The 27,035-nt window shown below is 46.0% G+C and overlaps 1 protein-coding gene across 1 annotated transcript; it reads right to left on the minus strand.

Annotated features, from left to right (window-relative positions):
* On the minus strand, positions 1-27,035 carry LOC119164056 (venom metalloproteinase BumaMPs1). The gene is made up of 13 exons (XM_075870907.1): positions 26,891-27,035; positions 25,152-25,324; positions 23,991-24,083; positions 22,102-22,240; positions 19,576-19,730; positions 12,507-12,578; positions 12,290-12,417; positions 12,006-12,058; positions 7,863-7,971; positions 6,401-6,568; positions 4,444-4,579; positions 2,738-2,881; positions 1-446 (listed from the first exon to the last, which is right to left on the minus strand). The coding sequence occupies exons 1-13, from the start codon at positions 26,934-26,936 to the stop codon at positions 183-185; spliced, it is 1,680 nt and encodes a 559-aa protein (XP_075727022.1). The 5' UTR covers positions 26,937-27,035; the 3' UTR covers positions 1-182.

A 27,035-nucleotide genomic window follows, 5' to 3' on the forward strand; every position in this document is an offset into this window, starting at 1 on the left:
TCACTGTTCTGGAATTTTATTTAAAAATCTGTCTTGTTCACAAAAAAAAAAACGTCTTGAATATCTTTGTATTGCAGGAGGATCACTCTTGCCTTCTGATTGCCCCATTTCGGCACTCGTTGGGTTATGTACCGAATACAACACTTCACTGTGGCCCCTATTATTTGTGTTGAAATGGACATTTACTTTTTACTACGCCACCACCAGTTGCCGACCTGGCGAGGCCTTCTTGTACGCAGAGATGTAGGTTCCCTCCAAGCACGTGTTTGTGTGCTAGACGCTGTAGTGCTACAGTCGCAGTGACACTCGGTGCTGGCAGTGGTGGGCGTTGTTGTCGTCGTTGTTGTCGTCGTTGTTGCTTCAGTATCAGCAGTTACCGTCACTGTAGTTGGCTTTTGTGATGGCATGACAATTTTTCCTTCCCCACAAACACCTTGAATGCAAACCTAAATGAACAGAATTAAAAAAAAAGACAGATTACACTTTCATATAACAACACTGAGCTGTGGCTTACGCCAGTGCAGTGCTGGTAGCCTCTCGCGGGCGATTATCTTTAACTTACACTCCAAGCAAACACCGTTATTCTCTACTAATGGGCGTCAAAACAAGATCTGTAAATGCAAAGAACGAGTTCCCTTGTCCTAACATTTCCCATATTTACAGTTTAATTCGTGGTCGTGAGAAAATAGGTACTCAATTCATCTATATACGTGGACTATCAGTTGTGGATTGTATCTATACCGTATTTAGCCATGCTGCATCATGCCCATTCTGCATTGTCTCCAATTAGTATATCATGCGGGATCAACTTATTTAACCTTGATTGATATGTGAGGTTTACCGTCCCAAAACCACTATATGATTATGAGAGACGCCGTAGTTGAGGGCTCCGGAAATTTAGACCACTTGGGGTTCTTTAACGTGCACCCAAATCTGAGCACACGGGCCTACAACATTTCCGCCTCCATCGGAAATGCAGCCGCCGCAGCCGGGATTCGAACTTATTTAACCTCGATTATACGTGTTCGACTGGGCATTGGAGAAAGCATCGTGCAGCCCAAAAGCCCGCAGTACACAGGTTCAATGCTTAACGCGGACATTTTCCACGCGTTTCATGAAGAAATGAGTGCTGAGGAGAAAATGGCGCTTGTTGAACGGACAGTGAAGGCGAAAAATAAACCGCTCTAATCGAAGCTGTTGAGGCATTTTCAACACTCTGGTCTGTCGGCAAAAGCTCAGGATGTTGCCCAGCGGAGTGGCTCGCTGGTGCTGTCACGTTCACCGAACCGAACTACTTGCTCTCACTTTGTCTGATAAGCGCGCATCATCGATAACGGTCGCACGCGAAAAAAACCAATCCTTCACTGTCTAAAGTTGCGTCTTCGAAAAAAAAAAAACTATGAGATTGCTGCGTTTGCTCCTTCTCATGCTTGTTGCTTTACGCGCAGCGATAACAAAACACACAAAAGTATATAATTCGCTCATGCGAGCAACGCGCGGTACAGTTAAGTGAGCTTATCCTCGTGGAAAGAGCACGGCTTGCAGCCATCGCCGAACATTCAAGAAAGACCACCACCGGACTTCTTGATTACATTATTTTGCCTCCCACAGGTTAATGAATGCTGATTTTACTCTTATTGTAAGGTACGTGGTCTGTGGGATGTTCGGGTTATATGATGATGATGATGATGATGATGATGATGATGATGATGATGGCATATATGTATGGCTCCCACCCACTCTGGAGGATTGACCAAGAAACGAATGATCAGATAAGATAAACACTTCCTTCATTTTAGTGGACTCGAGGTGAGCAGGGACGCTTGCCGGATGGACGTGGGACATACCCACTATGTATAAGCTAACTATAGACATAGATAGATAGATTTGTGGGGTTTAACGTCCCAAAACCACCATATGATTATGAGAGACGCCGTAGTGGAGGGCTCCGGAAATTTTGACCACCTGGGGTTCTTTAACGTGCACCCAAATCTGAGTACACGGGCCTACACCATTTCCGCCTCCATCGGAAATGCAGCCGCCGCAGCCGGGATTTGAACCCGCGCCCTGCGTGTCAGCAGCCGAGTACCTTAGCCACTAGACCACCGCGACGAGGCAGCTAACTATAGACAGCTGCTTCGCGTATAGTACCAGGTGTCAGTAGTGGAACTTGTCCAACTTTTGTGGTACGTGTCCACTGGGAGCTGAGAACAGCGTGGCGCCGATCGTCCCGGAAGACCTCGGTCATAAACAACTTCGCTGTTAATACGCGATGTTTTGTACAGTTCAAATTGAATGAATGGAAATACTTCTTTATTTCAACAGTTTCGTAATATTGAAGTTAGTAATGATTCACGTTTAATTGTGGTAAACTTACTCGCGTGCCAGTGAGCTTGCATTCGGACGACGCAGTAATTGCTGGGCAGAATCAGGCCTACCAGGACGCCTCTCCTGCATCCACGAATCTTCCCAATACAAGGACGTTCCAGGGACATTGCTGTTATGAGCACTGTTCTGCTTGAAAGAACTGCTATACTTGTACACAGCGTAAACTGCTCATAAATCGAGGAGCACTTTTCGTGGTGTAGTGTTCACGGTGAATTGATTAGTCCATAAGTTGCGATGCACTTAGGGCTGTATAAAATACTTTACTTGTATTTCCGATAGAACGCTTCTGCGCACGGAGCATGCCCGTTTGAATTACATAGTGTTTCTACGCCAACACTTTGTCACTTACCTGGTTCCCTCCGCAGGGCATGTAGTCAAGCGCATGCAGTTCAAGAGAGTAAGTCGTGACATATATAAAGCAACGGCCATAACAAACCCGGCGATATTCTGGATACTGACACTTCACCATACACTTTTTCATGCTATCTGACTCCTGAAAAAAATAGAGAGGGAACAGTGATGCAGATTTTCATGGCATTTGGTTGCTACAGATATAAATATACAGATAACTGAGCACTGATATGGAAACTGATACGGAAACTGATACGGAAACATACGGATAACATACGGAAGCTTGGGAGGCACATCAGAAGCTAATTGGTACAGTGTGTATATTGGGGGCGTAGCCAGAAGCAATATGAGGGGGGGGGGGGCGGTTGACTCTTTTACATTTACGCTCGCATATGTCTATGTATGTGCACCAGTACAAATACAAACACTTAGGGGAACTAGTTGTGTCGTAATCGGCCAACAGTGCGAATTTGACAAAAAATGCGCAAGGAATAAACCAGGTGACTAGGCTAGTTGGTTATGCATACTTAAGAGGTGAACAGTGTGAAGAATACACGCTGTCATGAACAGGAAACAGAAGGAATAAGCGCTGACTTTCAACTGATACTTTATGGAAAAGAAAGCTTTTTTTAATTGCCGAATGAACTGCAAAAACACTGAAAAAGAAGATAAAGAAAACCGATGCAAAGATAAGAAACTACTAAAAACATCAACAGTCACCGTGGCATGCTGCGCCGACCCTCGCATCCCTAGAAGCAGAGATTTTTGTCAAACAATGAAACTGCATGATGGCTTGCATACGCACGCGCTTCCCCAGCCTCGCAAATTATGCGCGCGCGCTTATCTTTTATATTATACAAAACTGTGGTTTTCTGACGCTGTGGAGTGTATTCATACGTGCGCATGTGTAACGCCGGGAAGCCTTCTTTGCCATTACAGGCATTATTGGAGTGTTACCGTAAGCGTTCGTTTGGGCATCTATTTTCTCTACGTTCTTTTGGACATCTACGTTTGGGCAGCACACTTGTCTGGTAAAACATTAATGACCAAGCAAATATCTCGTCACTCTCTAGGGTTATAGTTGACAAGAAGAGGTCATGATTTTGGGAAAGAATCACACCGGGCTTTATCCTCACTTGAAAGGACTACACGCCAAGTTATGTCCCAGGCGTGCTATCGAAAGAGTAAGAAACAAGAAGAGGAAAGGCAAGGAGATTAACCAGATGAGCGTCTGGTTTGCTACCCTGCACTGGGGATAGAGGAATAGGGATTAAAAAGACGTCGAAATTCCCGCTCTTGATGTGGAGGAAGGCTCGCGCTAACTATACCAACTTATCTGGGCCTGCTGAAAGCGTCATCCACACCTGACAGACGCGCACATAACACCAAAACCTACGAGGGAGCAGTTGGAGGCGCGGCTGTCCCGCTCTGGCCTGGCCAATCAGCAAACGCTGATCAACCAGGCTAAACGAGCCCCTAAGACCAGTTGGGCCTTCGACTGAGGGTACCCTTATAAGAATGATATAAATTTCATAAAAGCTGTTATGTTCCTTTTGTTCCCAATGTGGTTGCGTATTGTGCAAATAAGTGAAAGTACCGTGTGGTCGTGTTCATTTAACAGTAATGCACAGTTATACTTGTAATTCGTTCTTGGTCTAACAAACCACTTGAGAGGAATCAGCTTGAGCGAAAAAGTACTCTCACCATGTCAGCGGTCACGTTTTCCTTGTCGGGAAAAGCGTGCCTGCAGTACGCATTGGGCGCTACTTCCATGCCGGGATATACTCCATCATTCGTGTGTCCCGTGTTGCCTAACTGCCAGCAGCTTGGTCCTCGCAATCTGCAATGTGTTTTAAGAGAACGGCTTTACCACGAAAGCCTTAGGGGCGGGGATAAATTTGAAAAAGCTACAGGTTTCCCGCGCAGGTGAGAGACCTGGAATAGTATTTTTTTTCTGGCGTTTTACGTGCGAAAAACACTATATATTCACGAGGTACTCCGTATTATTTAGGGGCTACTGACAGCACGCCTAAGCCAAGAACGCACGTTTACTTGTGACGTGCTCCCATCCAACTGCAGCCGCATTCGCCAGGAATGAAACGCGTGTACTAGAGCTTAGCATGGCCACGCGTTACTTGCTATCCCGTAATCATACGTCAGCAATAAAAGAAAGATCTCACTCCGATTCACCCACGAAATACATCGTGCTCTCATAGCACACCTTCACATACTTTACGTTCATGCGTTTGTGTATGCATGCGTGTCTATGAATACAACTGCGAAGTTTAAAGACTTCAGGGTAGAGAAGTGGTCTCCTGCTTAAACCTCGAAATTGCTCTTGCCTTTAACGTCCAGAAGTTATCGCGGTGGTGCGCTATGACCGTTCGAAAGGTGTGAGTTGGCTCATTTTACCCTGATTGATATGTGGGGTTTAACGTCCCAATACCACTATATGATTTTGAGTGACGCCGTAGTGGAGGGCTCCGGAAATTTAGACCATCTGGGGTTCTTTAACGTGCACCCAAATCTGAGCACATGGGCCTACAACATTTCCACCTCCATCGGAAATGCAGCCGCCGCAGCCGGGATTCGTACCCACGCCCTGCGGGTGGCTCATTTTCACCCTGTACGTGAGGCAGGCAAAGGCGACCCGTCGTCGGGGCATAGCGTGTATGTTTTCGCTCTGCAAAGCATCTGAGCACACGTTTAATTAGCGGCCATAGAGGCCCGATTTAGATGAGGACGAAATAAAAAATTGCCGGTGCGACTTAAGTACACAAAAGAGCTTCTAAGCCATGCGGATCTCTAAAATTATCTGTAGTGTTGCAGTTGTGCTTGAGTATACAACAAACATGCAGTTGCAAAAATTTTTTTTAACGATGCCGTAATTATGGAGAGGACAGGTCATGATTAGTAGCGAAAAAGAAAAAAAGACACGGATGACAAGAGGAAACACGGGACCACACTAGACTTCAACAAGACTTTATGGCATCTACATATGACATATAAAAACAAATCAGTAACCGCAAGCACTCAAGAGTCTCGTTAAACTCATAGTAATATATTGGAAAACCCTTCGGTAACAAATTATTCGAAGATAATCAAACTCCTTTTTAGAGAGAGCCAGCAATAGACTGCAAGCATATGCGTCAGCTTCTGTTTTAATTACGAGAAGTTCATAACTTTTCTCTCCTTCTGCGTTGCAAATCTACGCAGCACTAGTGGTTTCTTTTTTTTCTTTTTACATATCACGGTTGACATGAGCGTATCATAGAATGGTCTGCCAGGTGTCCAAGTTCGGCCATCGCGTGCACTACCACTCGGTGCTCCCAAAAATTTACGTCACTCATACACCGGCCAGCTTTCCCGACGTAATAACGGCCACATGAAAGTGGAATCATGTATACCGATTCTGATCCGCACTGTATTAAAGAAGGGGCTGGCTAAGCCAAGGCATTGCACGTAAAATGAGCCATGGAACTTGTTTCGTTCAGCGCAAAGCCACAGTGGTATAAATCATTCCTTGTGGTGGGTGTACGTTTTTCAGCGTTGTCATGTCGTTTCCTGCCTAGATGGGTTTTGTTATACTCGTGATTTATAGGTATCATTTACAGGCGTTGGAAGCGCATACAATGGAACAGAGTTCAACAGAACGTCTTACCTTACGAGGTTTTTAATTTGCGCCAAGCTGCATTGCGAAAAATGATGATGTTTCACTCCGCCATCGACGTAGCTCATGATGTAACCTTCTTTCCAGAGGCATTTCATTGACCCTGGGTCCCCTTGTATCCATGTCGTTGGTCTGCTCTCGTCATGAGCGGCACCAAGCCTAAAAGAAAACCAATCGAAAGTTCATCGTCGACTGTGCGTCCCAAAAGGTGAATAAGGAAACGCAAATTAGTGAGAAAAAAAGAAAAAAAAAGGCCCATCTCCGACGTCCATGTCCAAGCTTTTTTTAATGTTCTCGGATACGCATAGGTACAGCATAATTCTGGGAAAATAAATTACAGTCTTTCCTGCTCATCAACATAGCAGCCATTTGGTGCAGTATTTGTCGGTCGAAAAACTAAAAATCTGACAATAGAAACGCTGAAAGTCTGTTATAGGGCCTCTTAAAAACGATCGTTAAAAAGAGAACTGTAAGGTAAAAATCATTTCTCCATTACACAAAAGTCAACATGAACATTTTTCTCACATGTGAAGGTAGTTTTCTTCAAATTAAGAATGTCTAATGACCACATTCTCCGATTCCCACTTCGATGACATCTCTAGTGCAGCAGCGTTACTTTGATTCAGTGGCTGGTTTAGTAGCGCAGAAGCGCTGGTTTGCATTTTTTATGGCAACAAGCATAAAATGGGCTAAAAAGTGAAAAGATCGTGGCACGAGGAAGAACAAACAGTAAGATTCTGGCAACTTTTCAGAACTTCTATATTGAGTTGAAATAATCAAACGCACATATTGGGAAAAAGGTGTAAAACTAATCATGCCACGCGGACTTTGCGGATAGATTAAAGACAGAGTTATGCTGCTAGTTTTCTCATTTGTATAAACATTTTTATCTTCAAAGCGAACTAAAATATGTCTTGCCTGTGTAAGTTAGTCGGAATAATGCATATTGCCTCCCGTTAAGCATAACTAACTGCATTAGGCACAAATATATATGTTCATTTAACTGTTCTATTTTGTGCGTTAAAGAACCCCAGGTGGTCTAAATTTCCGGAGCCCTCCACTACGGCGTCTCTCATAATCATATGGTGGTTTTGGGACGTTAAACCCCACAAATCAATAAATCTATTTTGTGCGCCTATCAAACACCACATGGTTATGTGGTAGCGAGACGAATGCCCGAGTTGTTGGATACAAAGAAACGGTGATGATTCAACCAGTATTTACAAGTAAATAAAATGGTATTTATTTCAATAAAAATGAGCTGAATACTAGATAAAAATAAAGCTAAAATGTAAGCCGGCCTACCTGTATTACATACAAAAACAAGTTACACGTACGTAAACAGACATGAAAGAAGAATGAGAAGTTGCTTTTCCCTATTTCGAAGACTTAATCGTTGACACGGCCCAATCAATCGATGCAGAGAAAAGAAGGGTATTGTGTTAAATCTTACACGTGTCCACACTCGTGCGTTAGCGTGTGCATTCCTGTGTATAGACCAGCGCTGTCTTCGCCGAGGGCAACAAAGTGCTCGGTGCACAGGCCACCAACATAACCAATTCCTGCAAAATTGCAGTGAAAAGTTCACCGAGCTCTGACATGAAAAATACGCTTAATGCATTTCACGGTGCGCACTAAACATAAAAAGAATGAATTCAGGCAGCTTCACACTAGGTGTGTGAAGCCTGAAAGAAGTGCGTAGCTGGCAGCTTTTGTTTCTATCACTTTTTTTAACACGTATTTTAAGCCAGGGCCCAACAAAACTTCAATGACGTATTTCTGTCACGGAAGTGACGACGAAAAATGGCAGTGGCTTAGCTCAGCTATGCCAGGTTATACGTAGCGTTAGCAAAGGTTCAGCTGATTATTCTTAGCTTTCAAAATATCATGCTTACAGTTGTTCCAATGACACACACACGGTATACGTATTATGTGGCACATGTATATTTATTTTGCCGGGCAACTACTTCGGGATCCGATGAGTTAAGCTTCTCCGCTCTACTGCACCATTGAGCAGCATTTGCACTCTCCTTCTCCATGGCTATACCACAGTGGCAAACGCCAGTCATAGGCGCTATCAAGAGGCTCCTGCGCAGTGTCAGATGGCGACTCCACAGGGAAGGCGCGCGCGTCCGCGTCCATATGTCTACTAAGGCTATGACGGCACTCCTCTGGAAAGCGCACACCGGCGGCGGCGAGTCGCGCGCGGCCGCGGCCGAGTGCGAGGGAGGTGCCGGCTCCGGTGCGTGACCCCACTGATCGTCTGCGCAGCGCATCGAATTGCGCGCACACCAGCGGCGAGGAGCGCGCGGCGGCGGCGGAGTATCATTGCGCATGCGCAGACCAGTGCCACGCGAAATTGGCTCAGTGAGGCCAGTGTAGTTAACGCTACAAAAGTTCCGTCATCCGGAGTCGAGCGCGTGACTTCTGGGTTCGTGGCAGCAGATACTGGGCACGCCATCCCTTGCGCCATGATCACATACTTCAAGCTCTTAAAAATACGCCTTTTAGATTTACCACTGTGCTCTCGCAGCAGTCTCGGTAAAGTGAAGGAATGCATCGTGACCGTGGCACCTGCGATTAGTTCTTTCAACGCGTCGTTTCTCACCCCCATATTCTAGAACGTCCCTCCATTCAACGCTTCACCTTCACTCGAGAAAGCCGATGGAAGCGCCCTCCCTAGGCACGGCAAGTCACTGCATATCAGCGATAATGTGGTGCGATTCTCGAGCAGCGCAGCGTCATTTTCAGCTGAGAAGTGGCGCAGTGCTCAGCGCTGTCAAGTGAAGGGTGAAAATCGAGTCAACGAGCGTTTGTGAATACGGGGGTAAGTGTCCGTCTCATTCGGCGTGTTTCTAATAGGAGCATTAGCAATTTTGCCAACGCCAAACACACCTCCAGGCGGCGTTGCTGTCGCTCATAACACTCATCCATACAAAAAAAAAAAGATCGGCAGCGGATAGGGCAACGCGTCTGATTCATCTGGATGTACAGCCACGGCCACGTCTGTGTAGAGCACGCAAGCAGCCGGTTTTTGCTCTGTCGGGCTAACTAAACCTTGTGGCAGTATCGGGCTCTGGTGTCGTCAGCCTCACGACTAGTACGTTAATGATCCTGATACACCACTTCACTGCCCGAAACTATCTCAAGCTTTCGCGCTGCGGAGCAAAAACTGCCTGCGCGCGCGCTCTAATGTGATTCTTAAAAGAGAGAAAAGAAGATAAAGTGAACCCCGTAACTGTCTGTATCACAGTGTGACATTTCAACAGTAGCTCACAATAAATGGAGGTAAACAGGGATTAAAAGGATAGGATTAAAAGGTATAGAGATAGAGAGAGGGGGAAAGAGAGAGCATAGCGCAGGGGCAGTGACCTCCGGAAGTAAGGAGAAGATACGAAAGACGGACACGGTCGCAGGAGTCCGGACTCGCTCACTGGATTCTGCGCCGACCGGTTGTGCCCTCGCGATCTCCGACGTCAGCGTAGCTCTGGCTGACTGGGCTGTCCCTACGTCCTCTTCTGACGCCGATCTCCGACGACAGCGTAGCTCTGACCTACTGGACTTGCCCTACGCCATCTCCTGACGCAGACAAGAGCTCTCGCAAGTGGTGCCCTGTCCTCGGACTCCTGTGACCGTGTTTCCATCTTTCCTATCTTTCCTATCTCTCCTATCTCTCCTTTCCTATCTCTCCTATCGAGATATGCGCTGTTCCAGCGCATATCTCTCTCTCTCTATATATATATACCTTTAATCCCATCCTTTTAATTCCTCCTCACCAGCACGCCTTGTGAGCTACTGTTGAGGTGTCGCACCCTGATGCAGGCAGTTACGTGGCTCACTTTTCTCTTCTTTTTTTCTTATAACCACTGCCCGCAGGAGTCCGAGGACGGGGCACCACTCAACGAGAGCTCTCGTCGGCGTCAGGAGATGGCGTAGGGTGAGCCCAGTCGGCCAGACCTGTGCTGTCGTCGGAGATCGCGGGTGCACAACCAGTTGGCATGAAATCCAGAGAGCGAGTCTACACAGACGTGGCCATGACTGTACTATAAAAGCTCCTCGGTCACTGCTTACGCTCAACCCTCGAAAAATTGTGGCGGGCAAACAGACAAAACACAATGCACATTGCGTTTCCCTCTGGTCGTGCTGTGGCGTTCAATAACTCCAACATGCTGCGAGTAGGCAACCTTAGACCGAGCTCGGCGTCCAATCAGTCACGTTCTTCTGGCTCTCATATCAACTTTCCCTGGTTCAGTACTCACCTATGACCACAAGTGTTTGTTTTAGTCGTCGGAATGGAGATATATGACTAAGCATTAACGTGGATGCGTCCACGTTAAGCGGTGTTACATCTGTCAAACACCAATAGATATTGCACAAACTCTCTTTTACCAGTGTACAGTAAATAGTAAACTACTGCTATAAGGACACGTTTTACTTTAGTATTTTACTTATTACTATAAAATAAGAATCAAACAGTTTTTTTGTATTGCCCAGTTCTTCCAGTCTTTCTTTCTCTTTTTTTCTACTAATTCAGTCTTCTTATTTTTTCGTTTTTTTCTTTCCTTGAATTTCTGACTTGCTTGTTTTTTTCAATATTTATACCTGATTTTCCCACGTTGGTTCAGGCTCCTAACATGCTCCACTTTTAATGACATCGTCAAAGCTCTTGAACAGCGAAAAGAAGAAGACTTCTCCTTGGCTTGATTAGTATGCTGCAGGTTGCTCTGTTATGTTTGTGGTTTTGCCTGCATTGTGTCAAGCGACGACAACAGCAAGAATAACAGAATACGACAGCACGTGATAGACCGGCCGCCTGAAGTGCTCCGACCTTGTTAGACAGTCCCTTTAGGCAATGAAAACGTATGGTCTCCTGAGAAACACAACCAAAGGGGTCCGGCAAAACTTTCTCAAATAATCGTCGAATGACGTCATTGAATAAATAATGGCGTCACCAATAGACTGCCGCAATAGTTTGTGAAATCCGTCAAGTTCGAGCACATTTGAAAGGATTTGCCGCATGCATTTAGCGCTTTCTCTCTCCTTTTGTACCAGCGAGCACGATGAAAGCTAAGCAGGAAGGGGATTAGTATAACAAGGGAGAGGGCAAGAAGCCACCCACGATTGTGAGTGAGCGGGATGATCTTAAGCAGAAAGTTTTTTTCTTTTTTCAGCGAAATCTGTATATGGCTGGCTAAATGAAAAACCTTTCGCTACGAGTTTTGATAACGGCCTCCATTGACTGGCTGTCAGTTACCTCACTCTCTACGTCACACACAAGTGCGCGCACCATTGGCAGCAGCATTGGTGATGTCATTCTCTGCGTCGTATCAAAGGACTTGCTCAATGGATGTTAATCTGCCTACTCATTCAGGTCACTGCCTCGTTTAAAAATCATATTTATGGGGCAATTATTATAGTGCAGCTGTATGTCGGATTGGTAATTTCTGCACTTGCTTTCATCAAAATTTCTAGTTGTGAAATAAAATCAGGCACCTGGATTTTATAAATATCGAAGTCGACATCGCTGCAAGCGTGGTAGCAGCTCTTTAGCCGTTCCTGTTTTTATGATTGTCACTAAAGAACTCAATAGACTTACCTAACACACTCGTGCTTTTTGATCCACCATTTCCTGTAGAGTATACATCGTACCTGGACGAATAAGATGTGCTCACGTTAGTTATACAGCTGTTACTCGGGCTCCCAACGCTGCTACACGCTGCACATTGTGTAGCGTTATCTTGCGGCAAACTGTGCGTAGGCCAAGTGGACAAGTGTCTCAATTCTAGATCATCTGAGCGCAAGCACAAAGTCGGCAAATATAAGCGAGAGAACCTAGCTCATTAGAAAAAAAAAAGGCTGAAAACTGTCAGAAGGACTCACCCAGTCACTAGGAACGTCACATCTGGATTACCAAACTGGTGTCGTTTGCCATAGGCATATGACCGAAACCGATCCAGAGAAGTTGAGCTTTCCAAATATTTATCGTTGCCATTTCTGTAAGGGCTATGCTGGAATAAAAAAGTAAAAGATAAGTCATTGTAAGTTCACAGAATATGTTACAGTTTATCCATGCAAGGAAAAAAAAAGAAATGATTACTTCGTCTTTCTGGACTCCGATTAGTAAGAACGTCACTCTTGGGGACTCGGTGTCAGCATACCTCAAGTTCATCTGTAAAGTAGTAGTCTGATATGTAATAAGCCATACTGCACCGCGTTAACACACACATGTACGATTTGGAGTGTAACCAGTGCTCTCTCCAAACTTTACAGACCTATACATACGTGCAAGAACATGCATAACTCAATGTTACGTTTTAGTCCTGAATAACATTTATTGTGTGAAGCCCTTATTGCCCCGACACTGAAAAATTTATTGTCCCACTTGAACTAAAATTTCATGAGAAATTTTTTAAAGTATAGTATGGCTTGATTGAACCGGTCTTCTCTCTCTCTCCCTCTGTGTGTGTGTGCGTGCGTGCGTGTGTGTGTGTGCGTGCGTGCGTGCGTGCGTGTGTGTGTGTGGGGGGGGGGGGAAATATATGATCACAAGGGTGCTAAATCGGGTCAGCTAGTCGTTGATGATCACGGCGCAGGAGCAACGAAAGAACACACATATCCATTGTCGTCTTTTATGAAAAGGAGCGTGAGCCCGTTGCCTGCATGCGCTCTGCGGCGGCTGCATACAGTGCCATGAACCGAGGGCAGAGTCAAAGCCCATCCGCTTTTTGCGTCATCTTTTGGCAAACGAAATAATGAGCCCAGGCCGGTGGACTAGAGCTGCTGCAGATTACGCCCCCGATCCGGTCTCGCAACGGGTGATGCCACCAAAAGCGAACTTGCTTTCTGAATCTGCCGGTTGATGGTGCTATAGGCAGTGTTGCGAAGGCCGGACCGATCCCGCCGAAGCCACCACTGTTGCGAAAGACGGCGACGCCAACACGGTCCCGATGGCGCCACTGCTTCCAACTCCGCCGGGAAGGTCACCAGCCGTTTGGTAGCGTATGTTTATCAGCTCGCGACTGCTTCTGCGCAGAGCTGATAAGACGAGCGGACGAGACGACGGTGAGTTAAACAAGGTTTATGTACAGCATATATACAGAGGCGTTACAATTTCGGCACTGGGGCCGACAGAGACTCGAAGAGCCGAGCTCCCCTCTGTAACACATAGATCAGCCTTTCGCCTGAGACCGCTGACTCACACACATGTCGGCTCTCCGACATGGGGGTTCCTCTCTCGTAGGACCGCCGATCGCGACACGCCGCAGGGCTTCTTTTATTTACACCGGGTCCAACCAAAATGTCCAATCAGAAGCGCCGCTGGTCGTCAGGGCAGGTTCCGCCAATGGGGTTCGCCGCGCCATGCGTCAGACCACCAGACACGCGGACGCCGGCTCGCTGTCACGTGCGCAGCTGACTCACTGCACATGGGCCAGAGGGGCGCCGCGCGTGTTCACGCCGTCGAGGTGATCGCGCCAGGCGGACTGCGGGCTGGCCTTGACCCAGATTGCCTTTTTCAGAGGCACGGACGTTTGACGAGGACTCGCTGGCATAACAGCACCCCCGCCGCCAGACAATGCACCGGAAAGACGAGCTGCTTCCACGGGGCTCGGATGTCAGGTGCGCTCGTTTGCCAGGTCCCTCCAGGTTCGCCTCCAGGGCCATGGGGAGAATACAGCTCCAAACTGTTCCGGGAACACATCCCACTTTTGACGACGGATCCCAGCTCCACTGGCTTGTCGCCACAACTTGCTGACCAGCTTCACTCGTCTCTTCTGACCATCTTCGGTTTCAGCACTTGTCGATGGTTCTGCAACTTGCTAAGAACGGTTCGACAACAGACAACACACGACACAAGCAAGTGCCCTCGGTCACCCAACAGAACACCAGACAAAGTATAGTACAACATATACCTATCTACGTGTCTATCGGAATTTTGTTCCCTCTACATCAAGAGGCACATGTGGGACACAAGACTCTTAAAATGACAACTCAAAAATTTTTTTTTCTTTCCCACGTACAACAACGTAACGAATTAGAATACCACAAAGTTGGCCCCTTGAGTTCACTCTAAACGAGAGCGCTCAGCTAAGGTCGTGATGAGGTCAAACTTTTTGCCCCGAATCGCCAGCCAGAAACCGAAAGGTTGAGAAGTTATTAGCTGGAACGCACTGCTCAATGCACCTGCATTAGCGTTTACCTTTCCTTTATTTTTTTTTGATAGCGAACGACAAAGTTGCGCTGTGGAGCAACATGCTCCACTTCAGTAACCGGCCACTTTTAGGCGACGATACCTATGCGGCACCAAGAGCGGCTCACACTTTCGACGTTGCACAGGGGAACAACGATACGGCTTGCTATGGATTGACTCCTCACCGCTTAGCTCGATATCGTGTTCGATCACCCTCGTGTTTCCGGGGCGGTCCGAAAACACGTCTTCAAACTCGGAACCGATCTTTCTCAGGTCCTCTTTCTCAGGTCCTCCTTCACTTAAGCTAGGCTCTAGGTTTATCTGCTCCCGGATTACTTTCAATCCCCCTTCGATTACCTCACTAGAACTCAAATTTTCTGCTTCCTCTTCCACTGAAGCATTCAACAACAGATTTACGACCGCTTGATGTTGAACGTATGGTTTCATCAAGTTGTAAATTTTGTCCGGCCACCTTCCTAATTTCACTTCATAATTTGAATCGCAAGGCTTCGATAATACTGTGGCGGGCCCTTCCCAATCAACCTCAAGCTTGTTCCTTTTGGACGGCTGCAGCAGCATTACCTGATTATCAACTTCAAAAGTGCGCTTCTTCCCCGATTTCTCGTAGCGCTCCTTCGACACCACTTTTGCCGTGTTTTTCTGGCTTTCCACTAGCGCTTCAATCGAGAGATCCTCACGCTGCTCTCGAATGAGCGTCTCTCGATCAACTCTCGGCAGCTCGCTCCAACTTTCCGCTACAGGCGAGAGCGTTGCAGCCCTCTCCCTCTGATCCAATGGCGCCATGTCGTCTCCCCTTTCCACGGAAACCGCGCTGGTCGGTCCGGCGACGGGCCGCTCGCGCGACTGCTCACATGACTCACGCGGAAAGTTTCCTCTCTGAGGTTCCGTCGACCCGCCGACAAGGTCACTTGAGAGTTCACCGCTTTGAACAAGGTCAAGCTCTTGCGAGAGCTTCCGCGCTTGCGATCGCGTGAGGGCCATGTACGCTAAGTTGGGGAAGAACGATTTACCCTGCTCTTTGAGAAGCTGCTCTGAGTTGTTGGAGAAGAGATAAGGAAAACGATCGGGAAGCGCGGCAGACACAGCCGCTTCGGTGCGAAGCTTACCGAACGGGCCTTCAATGACAACCGTGGCGATTGGTAAGCAAGCACTCTGCTCCTCGGCGACTTGCCTGATCCACGCGCATTCTCCTGTAAAGTCGTCCGGAGACACCAATGAAGGATGGACAACATCCATGGTTGCCGCGGAGTCTCTAAGTGCTCGACACGCTTTCCCATTCACACTAATTGCTTGGATATACGGCTCCAACAACCGCATGTTCTTTTCCGATTCTCTAATTGTTGCAAAAGCAAACTTTTGCTTACAGTTTATCGCGATGTGCCCTTCCTTTTTGCAGTTGTAGCAGATTAGTGGCTTTCGTGATTCAAACGCCCGTGTGGTATCAGTGCGTTGTTTAGAAACCTCACTCGATTTTTCCGCTTCTGTTTTCCCTTCCTCTACAGTGTCCTTCGTAAGAGACGGGTCCTTTTTGAAATTACGGTGCGGAGCGGGTTTCCGTTGATCAGGTTTCTTTGAAAAGCCCTCTTTTCTTTCATCCTTTTCAACGCGCACTGCCCTGCTATGCAACTTTCGGCGAGTATAATACTCCTCAGCTAACTCTGCTGCCTTGTTTAGCTGTACTTCACCAAGTTTGTCCTGCAGCCAAAGTTTGACATCCTCCTCGATGCAGCGGTAGAATTGCTCCAATGCAACGCATTCCACCACTTTATCGCGGTCGTCATAAACACCTTCGCCCTTGAGCCATTCAATCAAATCGGCTTTAAGACGAAACGCAAAGTCCACGTGTGACTCATTCCCCTTTTTAGCATACCGGAACCTTTGCCTGAAAGCCTCGGGTGACAACTTATAACGTCTCAAGAGCACTTCTTTAACCTCGTCATAGCTCTCAAACGCTTCCCTCGACAACCAAGTTATCGCGTCGGACACTTCGCCGGGAAGAAGAGCTAGCAGGTTCCGCGCCCAAAGAGACCGCTCCAAAGCATTTCGCTCACAGACGTGTTCAAACTTGACGAGATACTTCGCCATGTCCTCGCCTACTACGAACGGTGGCAGTTGGTCCCGAATTCTAAAACCGCTGACCTGAATCGTCGGAGAAGCTACGCTAGGCGCCTGCGAACACTGTAGAATTGCCAATTCTAGTCGTTTCAACTCTAGGCGCTCCTGTCTCTCGGCTACCTCACGTTCACGAACTTCTCGCATTTCGGCCTCCTCGCGGCGTGCTTTGATATCCGCCCAGGCCTCATCGACTTCCTCAGCCGACACTCCCTCATCCTTCATGATCTCAAGGATCGCTTGCTTTCGTTTCGCACGGCCCAAAGTAATGCCGAGTTCCTCACAAATTTCGATGAGTTCCTTCACTTTAAGGTTCTCCATCGTTCACACTAGCCTCTTGCTGTTTGCCCCTGTTAAGAATCTACTTGCCGTACCCACTATAAGTCAACTAGCAAGACGCGCAAGCAATTTTTCACACTCCCGTGTTTACTCCCTCCGCATTAACTTTGGTTTCAAAGCGCTTCGACTTGGCTTGAAACGATCAAAGCTCACTCTAATGCTTCACACAGCCCTTCTCTAAACTACTACAACCTGAGCTAGAGTAGTCTGGTGAACTGAGGGGAAAACATCAGACACTCACCGCACCGATGTCGCTGACGCCGGCCGATCCCGCAGCTGCCAACCACTGTTGCGAAAGACGGACCGATCCCGCCGAAGCCACCTCTGTTGCGAAAGACGGCGATGCCAACACGGTCCCAAGGCGCCACTGCTTTCAACTCCGCCGGGAAGGTCACCAGTCGTTTGGTAGCGTATGTTTATCAGCTCGCGACTGCTTCTGCGCAGAGCTGATAAGACGAGCGGACGAGACGACGGTGAGTTAAACAAGGTTTATGTACAGCATATATACAGAGGCGTTACAATTTCGGCACTGGGGCCGAAAGAGACTCGAAGAGCCGAGCTCCCCTCTGTAACACATAGATCAGCCTTTCGCCTGAGACCGCTGACTCACACACATGTCGGCTCTCCGACATGGGGGTTCCTCTCTCGTAGGACCGCCGATCGCGACACGCCGCAGGGCTTCTTTTATTTACACCGGGTCCAACCAAAATGTCCAATCAGAAGCGCCGCTGGTCGTCAGGGCAGGTTCCGCCAATGGGGTCCGCCGCGCCATGCGTCAGACCACCAGACACGCGGACGCCGGCTCGCTGTCACGTGCGCAGCTGACTCACTGCACATGGGCCAGAGGGGCGCCGCGCGTGTTCACGCCGTCGAGGTGATCGCGCCAGGCGGACTGCGGGCTGGCCTTGACCCAGATTGCCTTTTTCAGAGGCACGGACGTTTGACGAGGACTCGCTGGCATAACAGCAGCCGCCGCAGAGCGTGGGCCACGCGCTCATGTGTTCCCTTTCATAAAAGACGACAGTGTAATAATAAACACAAGAATAACTTTGTTTCGTACACACTGAACGCTGTACATGGTGTAGCGTTATCTTGCAGCGAACTGTATGCATAGTTCAGGCGAGCAGGTGTCTCAATTATAGACCATGTGAGCGCAATTACAATGTCAGCAAATTTGAGCAAAGAAAATTCAAGCTTATCATTATTCTCGCCGTGAGGGCGTTCCGTTTTATGTCGAGTGTTGTCTCCAGGCTCTGGGAACAGATCAAACGTGAGATTGTAGAAGCTGAGTTGATCGACAGGCTTACACTTTTGATTAAAAAACCGAATTTTGGCGCAGGAATTGAACACCTCTTTATACTGATATGTTAGAGCTACAAATTGTGTGTTTCTGAAAAATAATTTTTTTTTAAAGTGAGCGCTCCTTTTGTGTCTTTATGTTCGTCTCCTGTTCTTGCGCTGTTTTTTACAATATCTACTATCAAGATTCCCGATGTCGGGGATCAAGTTTGGGTTGTCCAGAGGGCCCAGGATGCGATGGTGGGGCTTGGCTTGACGGTCCCAATGTGGGAGTGGTCCATTGCGCGTTGAGTAGTGCACCTTAGGACTTCCATCCATGTGTGATAAGCTCTATTCGAGTTATGATGAGTGGTCAGTGGATTAATTCCTTTGTTGCGATGCGATTATATTGACACACACAGCGCGTTTGCACCATCGTCATTGGCACCGGCATTTTCATCGCCATGATTTTCTATATAGAGCCCAAATGGAATCACATGCACTCCTCGAATGATATGTAAAAGCTAGCGAACACTGGCGGCGAATGAAGCTGGAGCGGGTATGAAGCGAGCCGGCCCTCCCCGTCGCATGGTAGACGCATGTGGTAACATCATCCCACGTGCGAGGCCTGACGTCGATTGCTCTTCAAGCAATGAGAAAACGCCCCGCCCATCTTTCGTGTAGTGCATCAAGGGACGCTAAGAGGTCCGGGGCGGGGTAGGGGGCAGGAGTGTGTTGCTCTAAGGACGCGGTCACTGGCGCGCGCGAATTCTCGACAGGCATCAAGAGGTGACTCGCACACTTTTCGAGCTTTCGGCGCCTGCTTTACGTTTCGGGAACTGACGGCACGCAAAGCGCTTCGTTCTTGAGGATTTCATGTTTTGTTAAACCAGTGAGTTGTTACGTTACGTTATTGTGCATGCCAATTGGTTTGCCGCAAGAATTATTAATTAGCTGATACTGTTGAATACCAAAGATCAAGCTACGTATACAGTATAATTTGTTTCTATCGCATTTATTGCTTCACCCCTTAAGCAAAGCTGTCCGTTTTTATGCTTTTTATGCTTTTTATGCTCTAGTAAACCTAATTATTTATTAAAAGTTGGAAATAATTCTCTTTCCTTTCTGTGAACCAACGTATTCAAGGCTTGTCATTTTGAAAGAATCGGTATACATTCTGTAGAAGATAAATTAATTCCAAAGGAAAGACTGGATGAAATTTACTCACAGAATTCACCATTACGCACAGGTATTGTATTAGTTGAATCGTGGTTTGGAAGTGCTGATGATGGGGCCGATCAGAAACCACGAATAGCTCTATCGTGACAGAAGGCGGAACATTTTGAGTGCTGCCGTAATTCCTCTCACTCACAGTCGGAGCACCTGAAATGGAAATGCGAACAAACGTCTGAAACAGCTCCTTAAAATGCGTCATAAAATGTTAGGGAAAAGTACTTGCACTTTTTAAAAACGAGTGATAATGTGCCAGCAGCTACGCACTTTTGTGAGTGCTCTGGCGAGAAAATGAAAAGAATTGAAGGCTATACATAGGCAGGCAGAGCGTTACTCCTGGAGCAAGTGATTATATGAGTCAGAATTGGCAGTTATGAGTATTTTGCGGCAGTTCGGCTATCTAAGGCTGGTGGCAGCAGAAGGGCGTCTTGTCTACTTAGGTACTTTCTGGCTACTTTGCGTTTCCTCGATTTCCGCCGAAGGGTTGTTATCAGGTGATGTCGTGGTTATTGGCGTTCCAGTGTGTGACGCCAAAACACGGCAGTAATCGCGTGTTGTCTGCTTCCAACTCTCAATTTGGCACTCGCAATACCCCAACGTAGGCTTCGGTAACGTTAACCTATGGTTTAAGTACGCCCACTACATTTTGCTCAAAGCGACATTGCGCTGCCATTTCACGCAAACATGAAAATCAGGATTTGTTAGCGCGCCAAATTTGAAATTGAAGGCTCAATGAACTGCTCTTGTTAATTCTTGGGATCATGTTAGCACCACGACTAAAATATTAGGTACTCATTTCGTCATTACACAAGAAATATTTGGGAAGGTAAACGCTACAATTAACGCTTGAGTAGCAATTGAAACTGCGATTTTTAATTTACTAATGGCGTACTCATTTTTATTGTCGCCAAAAGGCTGTTACTTCTGCTTCTAACAATCGTCCCGCAAGATTCGGGAAAATAATGTGATTTTTCCAACAGCGCCAAATACTTCGTAATCCGAAACGGTAGGATTGCTTAGTTCAGCAAAAACATTATGCTTACATTCCTGAAGTGCTGCATTTAAAGTGTTCATAGCGTACTTAGTGACACTTTCGGCGAAAAAAGTCATGGGTTCAATCCTAGCCAGGGCTGTCACATTTCGATGGAGGTGAAAGGATGGAGGCTCTTGTGCTGAGAGATGTGAGCGCACTTTAAAAAGCACCAGATGTTCAAAATTTCCAGAACTTTTCACTACACCTTCACTCACAGTCATATCGTAGTTTGGGACATAACATTCGGTTTATCATTAATACTTCTATTTAGCTACATAAATGATAACGCAGCAGTTATTCTCACCGAAGCGTCGCCAATCCTGGATACATTTACCGCTGGGGGCCGATTTTGTCTATTTTTTTTCGTTATATAGCTAGTCTTAGACCTGGCTACACTGTTCAGCATATTATACTAGCTGAATGCATGTGTGCTCACGAAAGCAAGGATTGTATTATGAAAAATGGCAATCCGCCTCATTTGAAGTTGCTATGTTACAGGACCACTTTTGTCTGTATAGGTTGATTTTCTAGTTTTAAGCTCTGATTATGCCTCGTTGCACCGCAGTATATCAATGTAGACAAGAGGTCACACACGAGGTCAACTTAGATACAAATGAACACTTTTTATGTCGTAGTATAGTGATGGAACTTCGTACTAAATATACTAGAAGTGAGATTTTCCTGTTGTGGCATGAATTAGTTGAAAAAAAAAAGCACTTTCGTTCGAGCTTTTTTTTTACTATTTGAAGTCCACATGTTTAAGTACCACATCTGCTCTGGCCAGCAGATAAGCGTCTTGAATTCATGACATATTAATTTCTCTACGATGTCTTCGTGTTACGCCGAACACTTTTTTATTCACTATAGTTAAAAACTGTGGCAAATTTTTACCACAAAAAGCTGCCAAGGAAAGTAGTTTTCGCACAGATAAAGACGACGACTTTTTTATATCAGTATTGGCACTATGATAAATGTCGTTTTCTTTTACAACTTGTCATCTCACTCTAGCATCTTTCGAAAGGCGACGACTTTTTTATATCAGTATTAGCACTATGATAAATGTCGTTTTTTTTTTACAACTTGTCATCTCACTCTAGCATCTTTCGAACTCGCCTTATTGTCTAGATACCGAATACACTGCCCTTTTTAAACACCCCTTTTCGGTGACTTTTTTTGTCATCTTTGTCTCTTGCTTTATATGCCTTCACAAGTACTGTGTCACAATCTAGCTTTATTTTTCAGTGGGCTCTTCAATATTTTTTTCCCTACATCCAGTGTTAGTGTTTTTGTCCTGCGGACATGCTCCTTCCTGCAGTGTAATTGAAAGAGGATCTTGGTGTTAGACCCGATATACCATTCATCGTAACTATAAATGCGTGTGGTTTCGTTTACTAACTGAGTGAAAAAGCAAAAAAAAAGAATTTACATTTATGCCTATTCCGCTAAATCATGTACGTTTTCGGTTAGACTGTACACTTGTTCACTTACCTTTCCCAATCGGTGCCACCGCAATGTCGTGCATATCTTTCATTTCAATTTCGTGTATCATGTGGGCGATCAGGCCCTCCTCAGATCTTTCCATTGTGTGAACAGGTTCAATCCTGTGGCGTGGTCCCACCACACCTTCCTGCAAGGCACGACGCGAGTAACATCGCATTATGCAGCATTAGGCTTCGTCGTAGCATGTGATACGTTTCTCACTTGGACACATAGCTTCTTTAACAACGAAGCCATTTTTAGTCGAGCCTTTCGTGTCCAGCAGGCGTCGTAGATGGAAAACGGGTATGTGCTACATAAAGTAGGAAAATGCCACCACAGGGATGTGCCACTGTTCCCACCACTCTATATATGCAAAACTCACGACAACACACACTACTGCGGCCGCCACTCCTGTCACTTGTATCACGCACTTAATTCAACCCACTTCATTCAACCATCTAAAATGATTGGCAAAGCGTAGGCTACTTTTGTAAGCCATCAGCTTCGCATCTTAATTAATGTCCGCCTAGTGGACATTGCTGAATTTTTCAGTTGTTATTTATGGGACCAATAACTGTCAAAATCTGGTATTCAAGCTGTGTTTTTATTTGAAATGAACCAATTAAAATGCACTGTGACAGGGCAACGTTGTGCAATAGTGATCTTTAAGCAATGTTTCTTATAGAGTGTAAATTAAGTCAGATTTAACGCCAGTGTGCCTGGCCACGACGAGTTCAACCATGTTAACGAAGTGTTCAACGGAATACGAAATCCGCAGCGTGCATCATGTTTGGGTTCTCGTATGTATGCCCTATGGCAATATCCCTTGAATACTGGCTAATTTATCATTTACACATGCAACAGTCCTCGTTTAATATGAAGGAGTTTGCAGTTTTGTTTTGTAATGTCACAGCTGAAGCGCAAGAAGATAGAGAGGGGACAATTGTGACAACTAGGACAAACGCTAAGTTACGACTACAATTTCATTATAGCAATGCACAAATATTTTGTATACCTGCCACATGACATAATAATCATATCAGCCAATGCACTAGGCTGAATAGACGAACTAAAACTAAGTAGTAGTGAAAATACCTGAAAAAACAAAACAGGTGACAGCGAATTAAAGTAACCTAGCCCGCTCCGACATCTTGCCTATTTCGTAATGCACCTATTAGCAAAATACTTTATTCCTGTTATTTGTATTTTAACCAGAATATGAGCCTGTTGAGGTAGTCCCAGTAAAGCACAATTACAACACGGACAGAAGGGCACCAGACGAGTGCAGTAACTTGACCCAGAGTTTTAATTTGAAAGTGGGCGAGAGCACGTAAGCGAGGAACTGAAGTGGCCGTGGTGTCATGCGCACACTAATCGACGTTGAAAATGTGAAATTTCAATCAGATAAGCAAAGCAAACTTAACCACTGATGATCTACTTGGAGCACTGGGCCTTTTGTAGTTCACCACAAACAAGTGCACAGGTTATACGAGAAGACGAATAAGCTGATCGTTTCATTTGCGTTGCACGGCCATTTATGCATTGCCACCGTGGTTTCTGAACTTTTTCTGTATACCCGCCACGATGGTCTTGTGGATACGGTGCTCGGCAGCTGAGTCGTGGGTTCGAATACCGGTCGTGGTGGCCGCATTTTCAATAAAGGTCAAAATGCCCGACGCCTTAGTTTTAGATGTGCGTTAAAGAACCCTACGTTGTCAAAAATTTTGTGCCCCTCCACTACGACGTCCCTTACAACCACATTGTAGTTTCGGAACTTTCAATTCCAAGAATTATGAACTTTCGCTTTACACTTCTTGACATTCACTAAAAGACGCAGTAGACTGAATATGCGTGTGTGTGTGCAGTCTTATGGTAGGATAAAAATTGTTGACACTCACAACTTCGACGCCGCCATCTATTCTTCTGACGTGCACACTGGCAAATTGTTTCTCGTCCTCGTGCAGATCTTGTTCGAGGTCTTCACCGTTGAACTGTTAAATCAATGCTTAGTGATAGTGGCATACAGATTTTATTGGCTTTAGACTACTGAGTGATCGTCATTCTATCATGCATACTATAGAGAAAAGTTGTAGCCGAACACATTGATGTTTCAGGATTATAAGATTGTTCTCGAAAATCATTGTCGCTGATATGTACTCTTTCACCAGGAGCAGGAATAACGAAAAGGCTTGTCGTATAGCATGGTTATGTTAGCTTTCAAGATAAGTCACGCTACAGCCTACTGAGCTGTGCTCCGAGGGGAAGATTAGCATCGTAACATATCATTACATGAGGTAGTTTTCACGTTTCAGCGATTCTATTAAGGAGATTCAGCGTATGCACGGCGCCGCTTTAATAAGTAACGCCTTGTTTCATTTGTCTATCATTTTTTTTGCTCATTCTTCCCATTTAACACACGGCTAATTAGTTCTTTCTCGTAATGCAGGTTGCTTGGTTTCTGTGGAATGGTGGTGGTATGAGGGAAGGCAGGCATAAATACATTTAGGCACAAGGAAAAAAAAGAAACGTTATTTCTTTAGCGCATAAAAAGCGCATCTCAGCTCCACTGGGAAAGGAACAAGTGAATCAAAGAATGCTGGAGAAATTTAGCCGAAAGCTTCGCAGTTATGATAGTATACTGTTGAGAGGCTTTGATCCTCTCTGTCTCTATAAATTCATGCACATTAATCATTTTCCAGCAACCATGTGCATGCCGAAATATTGAACAATGAACCGGACTTTCTATTTCACGAGTTTGCCTGTTACCACGCAATGATAACATATACTGTTTCACTAACTAAAGTAATACTGAGAAGTGTATTAGTTTGTCTTTTTCTTGGTGACCACGTCTAACACTACGGAACTTGTGTGAGCCTTGGCGGTAACACTTGATTGTGCCACGTCGCATGTATATCAAGTTATTGCTGACGTGGTTGACCGCGCTCGCCGTAATCATTGCATGATACGCCGTGTCATGCTTTCAGAAGAACACGTTGCGAAAACGTTTATTGATGTGGTTAGCAGCAGCGGTCGATAAAATGAAAAAGAATAGTACTTACGAAATGAGTCACTTCGCGTCCATTTTCTTGTTCCAATACGCGGAAGTTGCGAGCCGCCACCGACGCCTTTCTGAGGTTCAGCGTCAGTTGATCGTGCAGGTGCATCACCATTCTTCCGTCGGCCGAACGTTCCTCGAGTAGGCGTGGGTAAACCAGCCTCGGTTCTTGCATTGCTGTCAAGTGCAGAGTTAACAGCCGAGGTTCAAATATGGTTACACAGTGGAAAACGTGAGAACATTTTGGTCTCAGTGATGTTGAAGTAAACACAACAAAACAAAGTGGTAAGCTTATGTATCTAACGAGTATCAATTTCTTGCAGAAAACTGCTAACATAGAACTATAATAATGGAGAGACTAATCGCTAGTGTGTCCTTCCTCTCTCGTGTCCCCATTTTCTGGCATTATTCTCTGAAAATGAGAAGTAGGTATCATAATGCGCTACATTATCACAGACGATGAGCACACAAACGCACACACATCCTTACGCACACAAAAATACTTACACAGCCCCGCCGCGGTGGTCTAGTGGCTAAGGTACTCGGCTGCTGACCCGCAGGTTTGCGGGATCGAATCCCGCCTGCGGCGGCTGTATTTCCGACGGAGGCGGAAATGTTGTAGGCCCGTGTGCTCAGATTTGGGTGCACGTTAAAGAACCCCAGGTGGTCGAAATTTCCTGAGCCTTCCACTATGGCGTCTCTCATAATCATATGGTGGTTTTGGGACGTTAAACCTCACATATCAATCGATTAATCAATCAATTACACAGCTCTGAACAGCCAGGAAGGGCCTACAGCCATTCACCTAGGCCGTTGTTTCTCACTAACTGTGAACTAAGGTAGGCATACAATACAAAAAAGACCACCCGTCGTAAGGGTGATAAAATTATGATAATAATGACAACTGTAAGGGTCTTATGTGCCAATAACCCGATATGATTACCATGGACACTCTACCGGTGTACTCTGGAAATCTCTACTTCCAGATTTTCTTTTAATGGACATGCACCTGAATATGTGTACGTGAGCCTTAAGTAACTTTGCCTTCATCGAAATACGACCGCAGCGGCTGAGATTCGATCCCGTGACCTTCGGGTCATCAGTCAAACGCCATAACCATCATACTACGGTGGCGGGTAGATGGAAATTGATAAAGTTATGTACTTGTGAACTTGTGGCTCATTCGATAACCAGCATTCTAGAGCATGTCAACAGCAAAAATCAACCACTAAACGAAGCTTTCTTTAAGTGGGGGAGGAAAGGAAGAGAGGGTGATCTACGTTATAAGGGGGTGGGACGGTGGACGTAGAGGAAAAGTCCCGCAGATGGAAGAACTCTTCCCGAGCCCCACAATATTACTTAAGCCTAACATATTCAGAGCTGCCTTTGTGGTCGCTGATCAAACGCTACACTCTAAACAGTTCCAGCACAGTAGACAAAATACTTCTAAAAGGCTCCATAGTAAAGTCTGAAGATTCAAGGTAGCCTCGCGTCGGTTGAGTCTCGAAACGGGTGCACCTCAAAAAATTCAGGAAACTAAAACGAAGCCGTTTTGACAGAACAACGCAGGCAATAGGATGAAGAACGTACAAGACACAGTGCTCTGTCCCGAATGTTCTGCGCTGTTCTGCCACAAAGTTAATGAAACAACCAGCCCACGTACCTAAGCACCCATTTACTTAAAATTCGTTTCGTTATGTTCGACTTCAAAATACATTGCTGACGGTAACGAGTGGTTCTTACCTTCACCCGCAATGGCCAGCACGAGTACTATGATCACACTGAACATTGTGGAGAACGGCTTGACGCGCTCGTAGTGAGACCTTGTCTTTTACATCGCAGTTAAGTAAGTGTCCAGTGACAAGCAGTTGGCATTAGAACTTCCCGC

This window comes from Rhipicephalus microplus, chromosome 8 (assembly GCF_043290135.1).
Source record: "Rhipicephalus microplus isolate Deutch F79 chromosome 8, USDA_Rmic, whole genome shotgun sequence".
Lineage (NCBI taxonomy): Eukaryota > Metazoa > Arthropoda > Arachnida > Ixodida > Ixodidae > Rhipicephalus > Rhipicephalus microplus.

Excerpts from the sequence above, each read along its gene's own strand:
- LOC119164056 (XM_075870907.1), bottom strand. The coding sequence starts at position 26,936 with ATGTTCAGTGTGATCATAGTACTCGTGCTGGCCATTGCGGGTGAAG. Across the intron at positions 19,731-22,101 it reads GGTGGCACCGATTGGGAAAG|GTGCTCCGACTGTGAGTGAG; the intron begins GTAAGTGAACAA and ends TTTCCATTTCAG. Across the intron at positions 4,580-6,400 it reads CAAATTAAAAACCTCGTAAG|ATTGCGAGGACCAAGCTGCT; the intron begins GTAAGACGTTCT and ends AACACATTGCAG.